Source organism: Rhinopithecus roxellana, chromosome 1 (genome assembly GCF_007565055.1).
Source record: "Rhinopithecus roxellana isolate Shanxi Qingling chromosome 1, ASM756505v1, whole genome shotgun sequence".
Taxonomy (NCBI): domain Eukaryota; kingdom Metazoa; phylum Chordata; class Mammalia; order Primates; family Cercopithecidae; genus Rhinopithecus; species Rhinopithecus roxellana.
Genome location: NC_044549.1, coordinates 201,836,296 through 201,853,832, shown reverse-complemented (window position 1 = coordinate 201,853,832; position 17,537 = coordinate 201,836,296). Strand labels below are relative to the sequence as shown.

Below are 17,537 nucleotides of genomic sequence, written 5' to 3'. Positions count from 1 at the left end.
GTCTCCAGCCCCTCCCAGTCCCCAGCACAGGGTGTTTCCTCTCCTCTGAGTCCGTTCTGTGCAGGGGCACAGCACCCAGGTATAAGTTGTAAGGAGGGCTCAGATGCTACCTAGGAACGCTGCCTTCCAGAAGGAGGACCCCAGGAAACCTCACAAGAAAACTTAGCCCTTTGAAATGAAATCCTCACCCTATTCCAGAACCTATTATGGCTCCCTGCTGCCCCAGTGGCCTCCATGAACTGCCCACTGGCTCTGAACTAACTCATCACCTCCACCTACTAGAGAATCACCTTCCACAGAACGTTAACGTTGGACACCCACTCAAAGCAGTGTTCAGGGCCGAGCGTTGTGGCTCACACCTGTAATCCCAGCACTTTGGGAGGCCAAGGCGGGTGGATCACAGGGTCAGGAGATCGAGACCATCCTGGTTAACATGGTGAAACCCTGTCTCTACTAAAAATACAAAAAAAAAGAAAACAGCCAGGCGTGGTAGTGGGGACCTGTAGTCCCAGCTACTCGGGAGGCGGAGGCAGAATGGTGTGAACCCGAAGGCGGAGCTTGCAGTGAGCCGAGATCGCGCCACTGTCTCCAGCCTGGGCAACAGGGCGAGACTCCGTCTCAAAAAAAACAAAAACAAAAAACAGTGTTCATGACTGTAGCATCATACACTCAGTAGTGTGTGTCAATAAAGAGGAATGAACTAACCATACATGCAGAAACACAATTAGCACAGGGGTGGGGTGCGGGAGACAGTGAGGATTCGCAACCCCTCGAATTTCTTTTTCTTTTTCTTTTTAAATATTGAGACGGAGTCTCACTGTTAACCAGGCTGGTCTCAGACTCCTAGGCTCAAGTGATCCTCCTGCCTCAGCCTCCTAAAATGCTGGGATTAGAGGCATAAGCCACCACACCTGGCCAACCCCTCGAATTTCTCCAGTATATTTTATTTCAAACTTCCAAACACTATCTCTACTACTTGCTGTGTTTTCTCTTGCTGATGCCTCTGTGTGGGAGACCAGCTATAGGGGCCATTACTCCCATTTTCTAGAGGGGTACAACTGAGACCAAGAGTCGTCAAGAGGCTGCCACAGGCCAGATGCAGTGGCTCACATCTGTAATCCCAGCACTTTGGGAAGGGCAGCAGGGTGGATCACTTGAGCTCAGGAGGTTGAGGCTTTAGTGAGCCAAGAGATTGTACCACTGCACTCCAGCCTCAGCGACAGAGTGAGATCCTGTCTCAAAAAAAAAAGAGGCTGCGACATAAGATACAGGGCCACATGAGACCAACAACACAGGTGTAAGGCTCCTGGCCCTGAGCATGTCCCACTTTGAAGAAGACTCTGGAAACATCCCAGAAAGAGGGGTGTATTTGGTTTCTCACACATGTGCTAAGTTTTATTCTTTTCTACAAGCAACTCTCAATTCTTTCTCAAATAATGGTCTCCTGGGAAAATAGTGCCCTCTGGTGGCCTTCCTGGGTGCTACATCAATGTCCTCCAATGGGAAGAGTGGGATAAAAAGTCCTTCCCCAACCTTCTGGGAAGAGAAAAGAACCCTAGGAACCCATCTCACCACCCCAAGCCATAATCCAGTCTATCTTCCATGGGGAAAAGCAGGGGAGGAATGATGGCTTCTCAGAGACTCTTTCTAAATCCACTGCCTTCAGGATAACATTCAAAGTCTTACTCTTTATTCACTCCACAAACATTTCTCCTTGTCGCCATGAGCGAGGCTCTATGCGGCTGCTGGGAACAAGGGACCCTAGTGCCCTGAAGGAGCTCCCAGCTCCTGCAGGAAGTCCAGGGCTGTCCTCTCCTGCTATGCCTGGATGCCTGCTTCCCACCTTAAGGGGCCAATGGGTTCCCTCCATCATGACCTCTCCACGGCATCATTTTTTTTTTTTTTTTTTTTTTTTTTTTTTTTACTTTTTTTAGGAGCAACTGGAGAGAGGAGGAAAATCTGAGAGTGGTGCTCTGAAACCCAATCAAAGCAAATGTTTCTAGGAGTGGCCAAGCACACAATGAGGATAATAGGTGGCTGCTGGGTGGAGTAAAGCAAGGACTGCAAATTGGTCCCTATTCAGCAAAATGAAGGTCCCTGGAGAACTTGACAAAAGCCGTTTCCACCCGGGCATGGTGGCTCACGCCTGTAATCCCAGCACTTAGGGAGGCCAAGGCAGGCGGATCACTTGAGGTCAGGAGTTTGAGACCAGCCTAGCCAACACAGTGAAACCCCGTCTCTACTAAAAATACAAAAATTAGACAGGTTTGGTGGTGGGTGCCTGTAATCCCAGCTACTCGGGAGGCTGAGGCAGGAGAATCACTTGAACTTGGGAGGCGGAGGTTGCAGTGAATCGAGATTGCGCCACTGCACTCCAGCCTGGGCGACAGAGCAAGACTCCATCTCAAAAAAAAAAAAAAAAAAAGCCGCTTCCATGGAGTGGGGAAAATCAATGTCTGATGAGAGTGAGTCCAAGAGAAAATGGGAGGAGAGAAATTAGAGACAACTTTTTTGAGGAGTTTTACTATGTGTTTTTTTTTTTTTTTTTTTTTCCCGACGGAGTTTCCCTCTTCTTGCCCAGGCTGGAGTGCAATGGCGCCATCTTGGCTCACCGCAACCTTCGCCTCCCAGGTTCAAGCAATTCTCCTGCCTCAGCCTCCCGAGTAGCTGGGATTACAGGCATGTGCCACCATGCCCAGCTAATTTTGTATTTTTAGTAGAGATGGGGTTTCTCCATGTTGAGTCTGGTCTCGAACTCCTGACCTCAGGTGATCCACCCACCTCGGCCTCCCAAAGTGCTGGGATTACAGGTGTGAGCCACCGCGCCCGGCCATGTTTTTTTGGTTTTTTTTTTTTTTTTTTTTTTTTTTTTTTGAGAGGGACTCTCACTCTGTCTTCCAGGCTGGAGTGCAGTGTCCTGATCTCTGCTCACTGCATTCTCTGCCTCCCGGCTCAAGCGATTGTCCTACCTCAGCCTCCTGAGTAGCTGGGATTACAGGTGCACACCACCATGCCTGGCTAATTTTTGTATTTTTAGTAGAGATGGGGTTTCTTTTATTTATTTATTTATTTATTTATTTATTTATTTATTTATTGAGAGGGAGTCTCACACTGTCACCCAGGCTGGAGTGCAGTGGCGCTATCTCCACTCACATCAACCTCCCCCCTCCAAGGTTCAAGTGATTCTCCTACCTCAGCCTCCCAAGTAGCTGGGATTACAGGTGCCCACAACCACGCCCCACTAATTTTTTGCATTTTTAGTAGAGATGGGGTTTCACTATGTTGGCCAGGCTGGTCTTGAACTCCTGACCTATGATCCACCCGTCTCAGCCTCCCAAAAGTGCTGGGATTACAGGCGTGAGCCACCATGCCCGGCTGAGATGGGGTTTCACCATGTTGGCCAGGCTGGTTTTGAACTCCTGACCTCGGCCTTCCAAAGTGCTGGGATTATAGGCGTAAATCATTGTGCCTGGCCAGGAGTTTTACTGTGAAGGGAAGGAATGAATATAGTTGGAGGGGAAAGTGGCATCAAGGAAAGACTTTTTATCACTAATAATAAATATTTCATTGAAATACACCATTCATATGGAACAGCCAACAAATCTTGAGTGTGTAGCTCAGTGAATTTTCACAAGGTGAACACACTCAGGTAATCAGCACCCAGATCCAGAAACAGAAAGTGGCCAGGCGCAGTGGCTCACACATATAATCCTAACACTTTGGGAGTCCCAGACGGAAGGATCGCTTGAGCTCGAGGGTTTGAGACCAGCCTGGGCATCACAATTAGACTCCCATCTTTAAAATTATTATTATTATTTTTTCCGAGACAGAGTCTTGCTGTGTTGCCCAGGCTGGAGTGCAATGGCATCATCTCAGCTCACTGTAACCTCTGCCTCCTGGGTTCAAGCGATTCTCCTGCCTCAGCCTCCCAAGTAGCTGGGATTACAGGCGTGCGCCACCATGCCTGGCTAATTTTTTGTATTTTTAGTAGAGATGGAGTTTCACCATGTTGGCCACGCTGGTCTCGCACTCCTTACCTCATGATCCACCTACCTCGGCTTCCCAAAGTGCTGGGATTACAGGCATAAGCCACCATGCCCGGCAAAATAAAATTTTTAATTAGCGGCCGGGCGCGGTGGCTCAAGCCTGTAATCCCAGCACTTTGGGAGGCCGAGGCGGGTGGATCACGAGGTCAGCAGATCGAGACCCTCCTGGCTAACACGGTGAAACGCCGTCTCTACTAAAAATACAAAAAACTAGCCGGGCGCGGTGGCGGGCGCCTGTGGTCCCAGCTACTCGGAAGCTGAGGCGGGAGAATGGCGGGAACCCGGGAGGCGGAGCTTGCAGTGAGCCGAGATCGTGCCACTGCACTCCAGCCTTGGGCGACAGAGCGAGACTCCGTCTCAAAACAAAACAAAACAACAACAAAAAAATTTAATTAGCTAGGTTTACGGGTGCATGCCTGGTTCAGGCTACTCAGGAAGCTGAGGTGGGAGGATCACTTGAACCCGGAAGTTCTGTAGTGAGCCATGATCATGTCACTGCACTCCAGCCTGGGCCACAGAGCAAGACTCTGTCTCAAAAAGTGAAAAATAAATAAGAAACAGAATATGACCAGTTGCCAATATCCCCTTCATGGCCCCTTGCAATCACCACCATCTTTCTGAAAGGTAACTAGTACTATAACTAACTTTTTTTTTTTTTTTGAAACGGAGTCTCGCCCTGTCACCCAGGCTGGAGTGCAGTGGCTCAATCTCGGTTCACTGCAACCTCCACCTCCTGGGTTCAAGCAATTCTCATGCCTCAGCTTCCATAGTAGCTGGAATTACAGTTGTGTGCCACCACGCATGGCTAAATTTTGTGTATGTAGTGTGTGTGTGTATATATATGTTTGTGTGTATTATATATGTATATGCGTGCACGCGCGCTTGTGTGTGTATATATATATATATATATATATATATTTTTTTTTTTTTTTTAGTAGAGACGGGGTTTCACCATGTTGGCCAGCCTGGTCTCGAATTCCTGGCCTCAAGTGATCTGCCTGCCTCAGCCTCCCAAAGTGCTGGGATTACAGGTGTGAGCCAGACCTAAACAACATGTTCTCTTCTGTGTCTTCCTTCTTATGTTTGACATTGATGTGAGATTCACTCCTACTGTGGGTAGTGCTTCTGTCCCTTTCATCACTGTATAAAATAACGTTGTTCTAGTTACTGATTTAATTGTTGATGGGCATTAGGGTTGCTTTCTGTTTAGGGCTACAATGATTAACATGGCCATGAATATTTGTGCACGTGCATTTTGGCACATTTGAACTGTACTGTAGCTTCTGTGCCAACTTTTCCCTTCCCACAGCCTTCTGTGGCCACCTCCTCGCCTTCCCACAATTTCCATGGTTGCCCATGACCTCCTTCCGGCCACTTTCAGTGACTCTCCTCGGTGCACCTCTGAACTATGGACTCAACTGCTCCCTTGTGATTTCTTTCTCAGCCCCAGCTTTGCGGTCCTGTCCCACTACATGAAGTCCTCAATGCTAGTGCTCCCCAGATCCAGAGTCCTAAAAACCCTTTGTACATCCTCAGTGGGCATTACCATCTTTATGCTAATCAACACCAAATCTGTCTCCTGACCACACCCCCACCCAGGCCACCAGCACAAAACTGAGCTCATCAAATTCCTCCAAGAATTATGTCTCCGATTGTTGAAATGTTATATCCACCCAGGCACTTGAATCATTACCTAAGAATCATTCTAGCCTCCTCCCTTCCCTCTAGCCCCCTACAATCTTAACTCTCAATTATCAAAATCTGATGAGATCTACCTCCTTCAGGGCTCCCAGAGTCATTCCTTTCCTTCAGTCTCTGAGCACCCACCTTGCTTCAGAATCTCCCAGACTTTGGGGACAGCCAAAAGTCCTTGTTCCTCAGGCCTCCCCACTCTCCTCCACTGATCCACCCTAAAGCAAATCTGATCCGGTTATCACATACCCTCCACACCCTCCACTGTCCACAGGATAAGACCAAACTCTTCAGCAAAGTCCAATCCTTTCCAGAACTGTCCCTCACAGCCACTCCCATGTGCCCATTCTAGAACCGACTGGATCAACGCAGGAGTAGTTCCCAGCAAGTTACAGCGTTCCTCCTCACCTCCTGGCTGCTGAGGACCCTTTCCTTAGAAAGCACTTCCCCCCAGTTCCAAGCTCCCCTTCTCCGGCAACCTTCACCTTCAGCTTTAATCTCCTTTGGGACGTGCCCCACACCATACTGCCTTCCCCAGTCTCCGCCCCTCCTCTAGGTGCCCACCGGCCCTCCGTGAGCCACAGCTATTGTCATGGTAGTAATTTCATTATTAGAAGGAGCCTTATGCTCAGCGAACCAGAGCTCCCTGAGGGCAGGGATTGTGGCATTATTTCAAGCACTAAATTTGTTCTAGTAATCCCTGAATAAACATATGTTGGATGAATGAATGCGGTAACAGGAATGTTGAGCCAAGTATTAAACCACACAAAATACAGGAGGAGAGGAAAGTATTCAGAGATACGACAGGAAACAGTTCACAGACCATGTGAACTGTGCAGAGAGGCCTAAATAGCCTGGGATTTCTGGAGGGAAGGGAGGTTCCTGGGTGGTGGAGCACTGGTGCACAGAAAAGGAGATGAATCCTGAGAGGGAGGTTCCCCACTGTGAAGGGTCTGGTGTTGGGGCCAAAGGCTGGGGGCTTCCACCTGTCCATCATGGCTTTTCAAACTGTAGGGTTTTTGTTTTTTGGAGATAGGGGGCAGGAGGGTGTCTCACTTTGTTGCCCAGGCTGGTCTCAAATTCGTGGGCTCAGGCAATCCTCCCACCTCTCCCTCCCACAGTGCTGGGATTATAGACGTGAACCACTACGCTCAGCAGTAGGTTGCAATTAAATCATGCACTATGGCCCTCAAAATCATTCAGGAACTGCCACAGGTGCAGGGGCTATAAAAGTAAATATGCCCACTTAGAAAATGGGGATAATTCTATGTCACAGAGTTCTAAAGATTAAATGAATTAATACAGATTAACACACTGGGAACAGCGTCAAGTGCATAAGCACTATGTAAACTTTAGCTATTATTTGCTATTATTGTATTTGCTGTTATTGCTCTCTAGGAGCTCCCAGGGGGCTAAGAAGTCGTGGGAAGACAGAAATGATTCTAAGAGAATCCAATAAGGGCTAGAATGGAAGTGAGCAAACAATACTGAGGCCCACAGCACATGTTGTACTGCGGGGTTCAAATCCCATAAGGCCAGCAGCACCCGGGGTCTGTGAGCCCTCCAGACTTGGGCCCTGGTGGTCGAGTCCAGTCCTGGGGGTCATTCCATTCCCTCCCTCATTATAAACTGGGGCCTGAAGACCCGGGGCGGAAGAAAGGGGTCCACAATACTGCATGGTTAGAGGCCGAGCCAAGGCTGGATCCGGCCAGACCTCCACAGGTCTTCCTTAGCCTCCACATTCCCTCAGGGTGTGGGGCGCCAGGCTGGGGGCGAGGTAGTGGAGGCCCAACGGAGGCCGAAGCTAACTGGACTGCGGCTCGCGATGGGAACTACGCTTCCCAGCATGCGACGGGACAAGGGGGCCTTTCAGCCGCGAGCAGTGTCTCGCAGGGTCTGCTGGGAGTTTTCATTGACCTCTGATCCCCCGCTCATTTTGATCCGCGCCAGTCCACTCTAGGCTCCGCCCCCTTCTGAGAGCGGATGACCTGGCAGAGTCCCGCGAGCCGCTTCCTTCTTCCCCTCTCATTGGCCCAGCCTAGCTGCCATTCGGTTGCGAGGAGGAGAAGTTGCTTACTGATTGGTGGATTCCGTTTGGCGCCAACTAGGAAAGGGGGGCGGGGCAGCAGCGGCCCCTACTGTGCTGCTATTACCGCGAAAGACCAGGTTGGCTGCGACAGCCTGGGTAAGAGGTGGAGGTCGGCTCGGTTTTCTGCTACCCAGAGCTGGGCAAGCGGGTGGGAGAACAGCGAAGACAGCTTGAGTCTGGGCCGTTGCCTCGAGGCTCTCGCCCGCCTTCTCTCGCCGACCCGCCGCGTTTGTTTGGATTTAATCTTCAGGTTGCCGGCGCCCGCCCGCCCGCTGGCCTCGCGGTGTGAGAGGGAAGCACCCGTGCCTGTGGCTGGCGCCTGGAGGGTCCGCACACCCGCCCGGCCGCGCCGCTTGCCCGCGGCAGCCGTGTCCCTGAACCGCGGAGTCGTGTTTGTGTTTGACCCGCGGGCGCCGGTGGCGCGCGGCCGAGGCCGGTGTGTGCGGGGCGGGGCGGTCGCGGCAGAGGCGGAGGCGGAGGAAGAGGGAGCTGGAGCTCTGCGAGGCCGGGCGCCGCCATGGAACTGGGCCCGGAGCCCCCGCACCGCCGCCGCCTGCTCTTCGCCTGCAGCCCCCCTCCCGCGCCGCAGCCCGTCGTGAAGGCGCTATTTGGCGCGCCAGCCGCCGGGGGACTGTCGCCTGTCACTAACCTGACCGTCACTATGGACCAGCTGCAGGGGCTGGGCAGGTGAGGAGAGACCGGCGGGCGGTGTCCCAGGCCCCTGGCCTCGGCGTCGGCCTCGGGGAAATCAGGCCGGGAAACGGACCGGGAGAAGGGCGAGACCCTTCCGTGCAGGTTCGCCGCTCCGGGACAGCCGGGCTGGGGCCCACCATGTGCACCCCCGCCCGGGCGGAATGTTGGGCGGGAGAGGCGGTCCGGACCTCCCAGGGAAAGAGGTGGAGATCTCCGGCCTAAGCCCGAGCCAGGCCCACCTTCACCCATTTCGGATTGCTCCGTACTCTACTTCTGTCTCTATCCCTGGAAGCTCTTTGGAATCTACCCTCGCGGGGAAAATCAGGCTCTTCTAGGCGCTCACATTCACCCTTTGCTAAACCACCCTCAGGATCTTAGTTTGCTGTGATCTTTGTTCCTTCTCAATAAAGGACCATGGCATTTTCTTTCCTGGCGTTTATGTAAAATCATCTCAGTCCCTCGACCCGTGCACATTCCTGATGTCCACTCTGCTGCTTTCCTAAGGCCAGGTCTTTTTACCTAACTTTCTGAAAGCTTCCTGGGCTTTTCCTGATAGCAAAACATGCATCCCACGGTGTTTCCGGCGGAAGAACTACTTTCCCTTCAATCTCTGGCATCCCGTTTGCTAGGCACATGTCTTGTGCATTTCCCAACTTCTGAAAAGCAGAAAGTGTCCTGTTCAACTTTCATCCTGATTCTGTCACAGTACCTAGGACACATGCTCTTATTTTAGGAAATACGCCAATATTTGCCATAGCCATCATAACCTGCAGTGTGGTCCAAGGCCATGCCCACCCACTCCTTTTTTCTCCTTTGCCCAAGTGCTAATTGGGTGTTCAGAGTGGCAAAGTGGGATCTTTGCTTCTTAATCTGCTTCTTAAAGTGGCTGCTGCTTAATCTCATGGCCTATCTCCTGCATGTGACCTTTTAATTATATCCTATAAATCACTCATGGTATATTTCTGTTGGTTTCAGTGATTATGAGCAACCACTGGAGGTGAAGAACAACAGTAATCTGCAGAGAATGGGCTCCTCTGAGTCAACGGATTCAGGTATTTAAGTCTGTTGTGTGGGGAGCAATACTGTGAATTTCCTGAAACATGCCTTTTCACCCAGGAGGTTAGTTTTGGTTAGAACTTGAGGAAGTCACGGCATTGGGTGATAAACATTTTTTTTTTTTTTTTTTTTTTTTGAGACGGAGTTTCGTTCTTGTTGCCCAGGCTGGAGTGCAATGGCGTGATCTTGGCTCACCACAACCTCCACCTCCCGGGTTCAAGTGATTGCACCTCCCGTGGTTCAAGCCACCATGCCCATTGATAAACATTATTAAGAAGAATACGAAGGAGCCCTTGTGGCTATTTATGAAGAAAGGAAATAGGTTTCGAATGTCTGTAAGGAGGTGGTGTGTGGGCTTGCTCTTTAAGGATGGGTAGTAAAGTAAAAGTCACCATACCACTGTAAGTGGCATTCGGGCAATCTTACTGGCTAAAATACAGGGTCAAATTATTGGAAGTACAGTGTCATGAAATCATTTCAGTTATGCTGCTATGGGGGAAATTGCCAGTGCATTTCATTCTTCATGAATTCATATTACTGCAGTTTATCTGTATTTGTACAGATAAGACCGTTGGGACAAAGATGCTTTAGGTTAAAGGAACTACAAGAGCAAAAGTCTTTTTTTTTTTTTTCTGAGACGGAGTCTCGCTCTGTTGCCCAGGCTGGAGTGCAGTGGCGCAAATCTTGGCTCACTGCAACCTGCGCCTCCGGGGTTGATGCCATTCTCCTGCCTCACCCTCCCGAGTAGCTGGGACTACAGGCACCCGCCACCACACCCGGCTAATTTTTTTGTATTTTTAGTAAAGATGGGGTTTCACTGTTTTAGACAGGATGGTCTCGATCTCTTGACCTCATGATCCCCCCACCTCGGCCTCCCAAAGTGCTGGGATTACAGGCGTGAGCCACCGCGCCCGGCTGCAAGAGTCTTAAAATGTAATGTAGGCTTCTGTGTGTAGAATGTAATTTAATATAGAACTGGGGATAGGATTGTCATTTGCAGCAGTGTGGTGAGCAAGAGCTCTAACACTTCACTTTCCATAAGGCTACATAGACATGTGAGCTATGGGTGGGTGGGTCTGCGTCATCTGAGCTGGCATATAAGTAACGCTGAACAGTGTCTCCTTCACCCTGCTGCCTGTTTTGAGATAGACACCTTGGTGTCATTTTGTTAAAGGCAGCAAGTGCTTGCCTTGCATGTCATGACTAGTAGTATTTTTCATTTTGAGACAAGGTCTCAACTCTTGTCATCCAGGCTGGAGTGCAGTGGCCCCATCTTGGCTCACTGCAACCTCCGCCTCCAAGATTCAGACAATTCTCCTGCCTCAGCTTCCCTAGTAGCTGGAATTACAGGTGCGGGCCACCACACCCAGCTAGTTTTTGTATTTTTAGTAGAGACGGGTTTCACCATGTTGGCCAGGCTGGTCTCAAACTTCTGACCTCAGGTGATCCACCCACTTCGGCCTCCCAAAGTGCTGGGATTACAGGGGTGAGCCACTGCACCTGGCCTTTTTTTTTTTTTTTTTTTTTTTTTTGAGACAGTGTCTTGCTCTGTTGCCCAGGCTTCAGGCTGGAGTGCAGTGGCACAATCAGGGTTCACTGCAGCTTCAACTTTACGAGCTCAAGTGAACCTCCCACTTCAGCCTCCCCAAGTAGCTGGGACTACAAGCACGTGCCACCACACCCAACTCATTTTTTTTTAAATTTTGGTAGAGACAAGTCTCGCTATGTTGCCCCAGGCTCGTTTTGAACTTCTGGCCTCAAACCATCCGCCTGCCTCAGCCTTCCAAAGTATTGGAATTACAGGTGTGAGCTACCGTGCCCGGCCTAGTAGTTGTATTTTTCAAACCCCATATGATTTGACAAGATAAAATATTTAAAACCTATGCCAAGAAAATTTGGTACCTATTGTTTCTGTGGTTGGAACTCATAGAAAGTTATCTGGGTCACTTCTATCTGAATAACCAAACAATCATGATACGAATCAGTTTTATTCACCCTCTTCTCAAATCCTGTTTCCCTTGATGTTATTAGCAAATGGAGGAAAGACAGTAAATACACTATGAAAAAATTATTCAGACTTGTACAAACATGACATTTTTGACAATCTAATAGCCATGACATCAATTCTGGCAAAAGTACAAGCCATGAGTATTTGTTGCCTGACTTAAAGAAAGACTCAAGTACTTTCTTTAGTGTTTTAATTTTAATGACAAAATGGTGTTTTTGTATTATTTCTTGAGAGGTTTTTTTTTTGTTTTTTTGTTTTTCTTCCATAGGTTTCTGTCTAGATTCTCCCGGGCCATTGGACAGTAAAGAAAAGTACGTATTCACTGCTTTTAAATGTTTGTACTTAGAAAAAACGTGTCTAAACTTAAATACCTTATTTAAATGAAGTTCTTCATACACTGACTGGAGCCCTGGATTTAGCTGTCCCTAGAAACACTCTGGAATCTCAAGAATGAATAGTTTATGTCAGCAATTTTCAGAACTTTTCTCCCTTTATTTTAGCTATAATTTTGGTGTTCTATTCGGGTCTTACCCAAACCCTTCCTCTGTGCTCTGACATCATAGCCTTACAAGAACATGTGGGGTTTTTTTTGTTTGGAGGTAGAGTCTCACTCTGCCGCCCAGGTTAGAGTACAGTGGCTCACTGCAACCTCCACCTCCCAGGTTCAACCAGTTCTCCTGCCTCTGCCTCCCGAGTAGCTGGGACTACAGGCGTACACCGCGACAGCTGGTTAATTTTAGTATTTTTAGTAGAGACAAGGTTTCATCGTGTTGGCCAGGCTGGTCTTGAACTCCTGACCTCGTGATACACCCTCCTCGGCCTCCCATAGTGCTGGGATTACATGCAGCCGAACATGTGTATTTTAAGAAAAGACATGGGTTTTTTTTTTTTTCACCTAGAAGCCTAGTGTTAGGGGTACTCCTGAGAATAAGACAGCTTCAGAAATTTATTCTCCCATCTCTTGCCTAAAATGGGAGTCTGTGACTATACCCCCAAGCTACAGGCTAAACACTGTCTCTCTGCTAATATGAATACCTCTTTACTTGTTTTATTCTCATTATTTACCTTCTGGTCTCATTACAGTCTTGAAAATCCTGTGAGAAGAATACATTCCCTACCTGTAAGTTAGTTCCTTGTTTATTTTGAGCTAATACCTGTTACCCGTTCCTTAGCTACCAGCATGACCTTGATAGGACACTTAATTTAGAGAGTAAAAACGACTTTTCTTTAGTCTCTTTTTGAGACAAGGTCTTGCTGTGTCACCCAGGCTGGAGTGCAGTGGCAAAATCTTGGCTCACTGCCACCTCTGCTTCCCTGGCTCAAGTGATCCTCCGACCTCAACCTCCAGAGTAGCTGGGACTATATATAGGTGTACACCATCACACCTGGCTGATTTTTGTATTTTTTATAGAGATGGGGGTCTCACTCTGTTGCCCAGGCTGGTTTCAAACTCCTGCCTTGGCCTCCCAAAGTGCTAGGATTACAGGCAAGAGCCACTATTCCCAGCCTTTCCTTAGTCTCGTAAGTACTCAAGATGCTCAGCCTGGAGGAATTTGTCCTCCATTTCTAACAGAGCTTTATTAAACCCGGAAGGATTCTTTTGATGCAAATGTTATTTGGGGATTGACTTGGCACTGTAATCCCTGTTGAGCGGGGCGCTGTAGACCTTGTGAGGTTAGCTGTAAACCCATGGAATGATGAAGCCCTGGCCACATTTACTGATTACCTACTGCAGTGTGTGAGGAGCTAGCCTACCCCCTACTCAGCCCCCCTTTTTTCTTTTGGGAACTGAATTTTCCACTGAAATTTTATTTATGTGCCTTAATTATTTTCTTGTTTCACTTTGCTAGCAGAAGCTCTTGGGATGTAGTCCAGCTCTGAAGAGGAGCCATTCTGATTCTCTCGACCATGACATCTTTCAGCTCATCGACCCAGATGAAAACAAGGAAAATGTGAGCATGACTTCAATGTACTAACCTGAGGCAGAGGTGAAACCCACAAGCTGTCAGTGGCGTAGAGATAAGTGGCTGGGCTGCTTTCTGGGAGACTAAACTTGGCTGTTATGTGCAGTCTTTGGAGTCAGAGAAATCTGGGTTTGGATCCTGCTTATTAGCTGTATGATGTTGGCAAATTCTTCTCTTTTTAATCTTCTTTGTTCTTTTGTAAAATAGGAGTAGTAATATCTTTTAGGGATGCGGCAGTAAGTAAGATTATGTATGAAGTATTGAAAATGGTGCCTGACAGGCAGGAGTTGCTTAGATGGTAGCTCACAGGAGTAATTACATGTACAAATAGTGTTTGTCTGGAAGTCTCTGCCCAGGCTGTCCTTGCCTCTTTGCTCTGACCCTGAAATGAATTGTAAGCTTAGGAAAAGGCTCTTTGGCAGTATTTGTAAGAACAGGGCTAACAAGTTCTAGGGTATCTCAGAGTAACTGAAATGGTGGCTTGGAAGGTGAATTTGTGGTTGTCTACCTTGAATGGGCCTGGCTTTTTTGTTCTCTTAGACATTGCACAGAGTAGGCATCCAAAGCAGTTGTAATTTTTTCAGCCTTCTCTCTACTGTATTTCTGTATATTTACTTTCTCCCCTTTTCCATTCCTGCTAAAACGCCACAGTTCATAATCCTTAAAATCTTCCAGGTTTAGTGTAAAACCCACTGCCTCCATGAACTTTCCTGATGATTTCTTTATCAACTTGGGAAATGTCATGAGAAAGAATATGGAAATGAGTTCCTGCCTTGAGTGCTTGGAGCAGTTTATCAGCCTCTTGTGCTTTTTACCAGGGCAAAGCTGTACTGATGCCTGGTTTTCTCCTGAAATGGCTTTTCTCAGGGTTGCTTGCTTAGAGCTTTGTTTTAAAGGGAAAACAGCATAGGTGGTGGTTAAAGAGCGCTCACTCTGGAGTTGTTCTGTTTTACTTCAATATTTTGGGCACATTGCTTAACCTGCAAGGTCTAGTTTTCTCACCTGTAAAATCGGGACAATCAGGTTGTATTTGATGGTTAAAAAGTTACTGCGCAGAAAGTACTTAGTACTGTGTTGGCGTAGAAATCACTGTAATGTTAGCCATTACTGCTTTTTTTTTTTTTTTGGTTCTGAACGTTTTTATTTCTCTCAGAACTTTAAAATATGAACATTCTGTAATTCAGCCAGTCTTTACTTCCAGGTAACTTCTCACTGGGTTGCAATTCCCTTTTAAATAACATACTCTTGTTCCGGAAGGTAGTTAGCCATTCATCACTCTTTCTGTCTAAATAACATCCAATGACAAATCCCATAGGGACAAGAACATAAACCCAGTGGTCCCGCACAATCTGAAATAAGTTCACCATGATAGCTGCAGCCTCAGTGCCAACAGTGACCCCGAGACCAAGGGCAACGGGGAACTCAGCCACCCATGCCAGTGCTAGCCATTACTGCTTTTAACACTTAATTATGAGGTGTTTTTTTTTTTTTTTTTTTTTTTGGTTTTTTTTTTTAATTATGAGTTCTTAAGTGAATATTTTAGGGCAGGGGGCCTGTGAGTGCTTTCATTTCATAAAGTGGAATCATACAATATATATTCTATCATATCTGGCTTTAACACATTATGCTTGTAAGAATCGTCCATGTTGAGTAAACCAGTAGGGCTTTTTTTTCATTGCTTTTAGTATAGAATAGAATAATAATTTTAAGTAGAAAAAATTACCTCAGTTGGTAGGAAGAGCTGGAGCTAAGAAGCCCTGAAACAGATGGATCTAGATGGAAAATTTTGACAACTATTCATAGGCAATTATATTAGATTTTATTTATTTTTGCTCTAGATTTCAGAAACATTGTGATTTAGCTTATTTATCATGTTTTGTATATTTGGCTGATACTGGTGTTAGGAAATACAGTATGGCAAGAAAAAGATGTTACTTTAGAAGTTAGCTGTTGACAGAGCCTTGGATATTCTTAGTTACAGAGATCCATTGTTGGAATTAGGTGAAATTTTAATTTGAAGGCAGAAAGGTGAACAGTGCCCACTTCCTTGCCTCTTTCACCCAAGCTGAGGCTTGAGTTGGTTTTCATGGACAGTAGATGTCTCGACTGTGTCTTGCAGGAAGCCTTTGAGTTTAAGAAGCCAGTAAGACCTGTATCTCGTGGCTGCCTGCACTCTCATGGACTCCAGGAGGGTAAAGATCTCTTCACACAGAGGCAGAACTCTGCCCCAGCTTGGATGGTATGTGCTCTGGCTTTCATAGGGGAATTCCTGACAGGAAGAAAGGATTAAAACACCTTCTTTCATCCAGAATTGAAGGCACTACAGTAGCACTAGCTGCCTTTACCTTGACTTTGTATTTTGAAACTAGACTGTCAAGCATTCTTGGTGGTTTTGCTGTGTCTGAAGAACAGACAGGCGGTAGGAAGAGTGGGAGATGGTGTTTGAAATATTGGAGTTGTGCAAGGAATATTTGACCTTGTTAATCTGGGAAATCCTGGGTCATCCTAAATGTATGTATGTGGGATTAGATCTCTTACTATTTTTTTTGTTTGTTTGTTTGTTTAAGGGCTTTCTGGCAAAAACTGGAAAGCCTGCAAGACAAATTTTAAAAGAGCCGTAACACTAGATCTCTTACTTAAAACTTGCTCTTTTAGTATGCATTCTAAGTGCTTATCAAAGAGCTGGAGAGAGAGCACTTGACTTCTTCCAAAGGTGGTTTGTTAAGAACAGTTATGGGCCAGGTGCCATGGCTCATGCCTATAATCTCAGCACTTTGGAAAACTGAGACAGGAGGATCACTTGAGTCCTGGGCAGCACAGTGAGACCACATCTCTTTTTTTTTTTTTTTTTTTTTAAGAACTACTATAGATTCCAGTGAACGCTCAGGCTACTGGGCAGTTTTGGGGTCACTTGTTTCAGGGCTATGTATTTGCCAGACAGGGACTGTCATTCCTTCCAAAGTTTCCTGCTGTTGGTCTGAATTGGATTAACTGATAGCATCTATAGATTGAAGAGGCCCAACTTGAGCAGGATGACCACATTTGGCTTGCAGGTTTACCTAGGATCTTAAATCTGAAAATACACCTTTCCAGTCTGGTTTGTGTTCTGAGGTTCAGCCAGTGTTGCTAACTCAGTCTATCATTTGCACAAAGCACTTTTATATGTTCTTGTCTTGTGAAGTAAGTGGAGTTAACCCACTTGAACAGATCAGGAAAGTACCACTAGAGAGGTCTGGATGATTTACCAAAGGATATACCTAAGTGGGAAACCAGGATTTAATGATCTCTGGCTGGGTGCCGTGGCTCATGGCTGTAATCCCAGCACTTTGGGAGGCCGAGGTGGGAGGATCACCTGAGGTCAGGAGGAGTTCAAGACAAGCCTGGGTAACATAATGAGACCCTATCTGTACAAAGTTAAAAAATAAGCAGAGTGTAGTGGCTTGTTCCTATAGTCCCAATTACTTGGGAGGCTGAAGTGGGAGGATTGCTTGAGCCCAAGAATTCGAGGCTGCAGTGAGCTATGATCAGACCACTGTACTCCAGCCTGGACGATGAATTCCTGTCTCAATAAGCAATCTCTAAATTCCCAAGTACACAGTAACGCTTTAAGAGTTGGATACCAGAAACAATATGTTTGGTATATGCTTAGCGACTAGAGCCCGTATCATATCTGCACCTAGGGATCCCAGAACCTACCTCACAAAAGTTGGTGTGATATAGTGTGAGCTTTCGTGATAAAGGTACTTCCCTATAATAAAGTTATCTACTCCTAGGCTCAGCTGGCTAAAAAAATTTGCCGTTTCCCAGAGTGTGGTCAGGTGCACTTGGGGAGGACTAGAGACTGCCCAGAACTTGTTTTATATTGTGAAGCAAATCTAATGCCAGAACTAGAATAGGCCAGCTGCAGAGAGGATTCCTCAGTGCATGATCCACTCAGAAACTTGGAGGAGGGCCACTTAATTTACAACAGATTCATACCCCAAAGAGAT

General features: G+C 47.1%; 1 protein-coding gene, 1 non-coding gene and 1 pseudogene across 5 annotated transcripts in view; 1 reads left to right on the top strand and 2 right to left on the bottom strand.

Moving 5' to 3' along the window:
• Window positions 1–7,875: 7,875 nt before the first annotated feature.
• CDC25A (cell division cycle 25A) overlaps window positions 7,876–17,537 on the top strand; it is a 30,442-nt gene continuing 20,780 nt past the window's right edge. Inside the window, exons 1-6 of one of the 4 annotated variants that reach the window (XM_010374720.2) lie at window positions 7,876–8,514; window positions 9,496–9,572; window positions 11,853–11,895; window positions 12,668–12,704; window positions 13,435–13,536; window positions 15,668–15,787. In XM_010374720.2, coding sequence (XP_010373022.1) covers window positions 8,345–8,514; window positions 9,496–9,572; window positions 11,853–11,895; window positions 12,668–12,704; window positions 13,435–13,536; window positions 15,668–15,787 — 549 coding nt within the window. In that variant the 5' untranslated portion in view covers window positions 7,876–8,344. The remainder of the gene's footprint in view (window positions 8,515–9,495; window positions 9,573–11,852; window positions 11,896–12,667; window positions 12,705–13,434; window positions 13,537–15,667; window positions 15,788–17,537) is intronic. The other 3 variants (XM_010374721.2, XM_010374722.2, XM_010374723.2) reach the window with 3 other exon arrangements.
• On the bottom strand, window positions 14,706–14,966 carry LOC115898190 (annotated as a pseudogene).
• Window positions 16,113–16,174, bottom strand: LOC115892136. The gene has a single exon (XR_004052022.1). It is a non-coding gene; the product is annotated as a U7 small nuclear RNA (small nuclear RNA).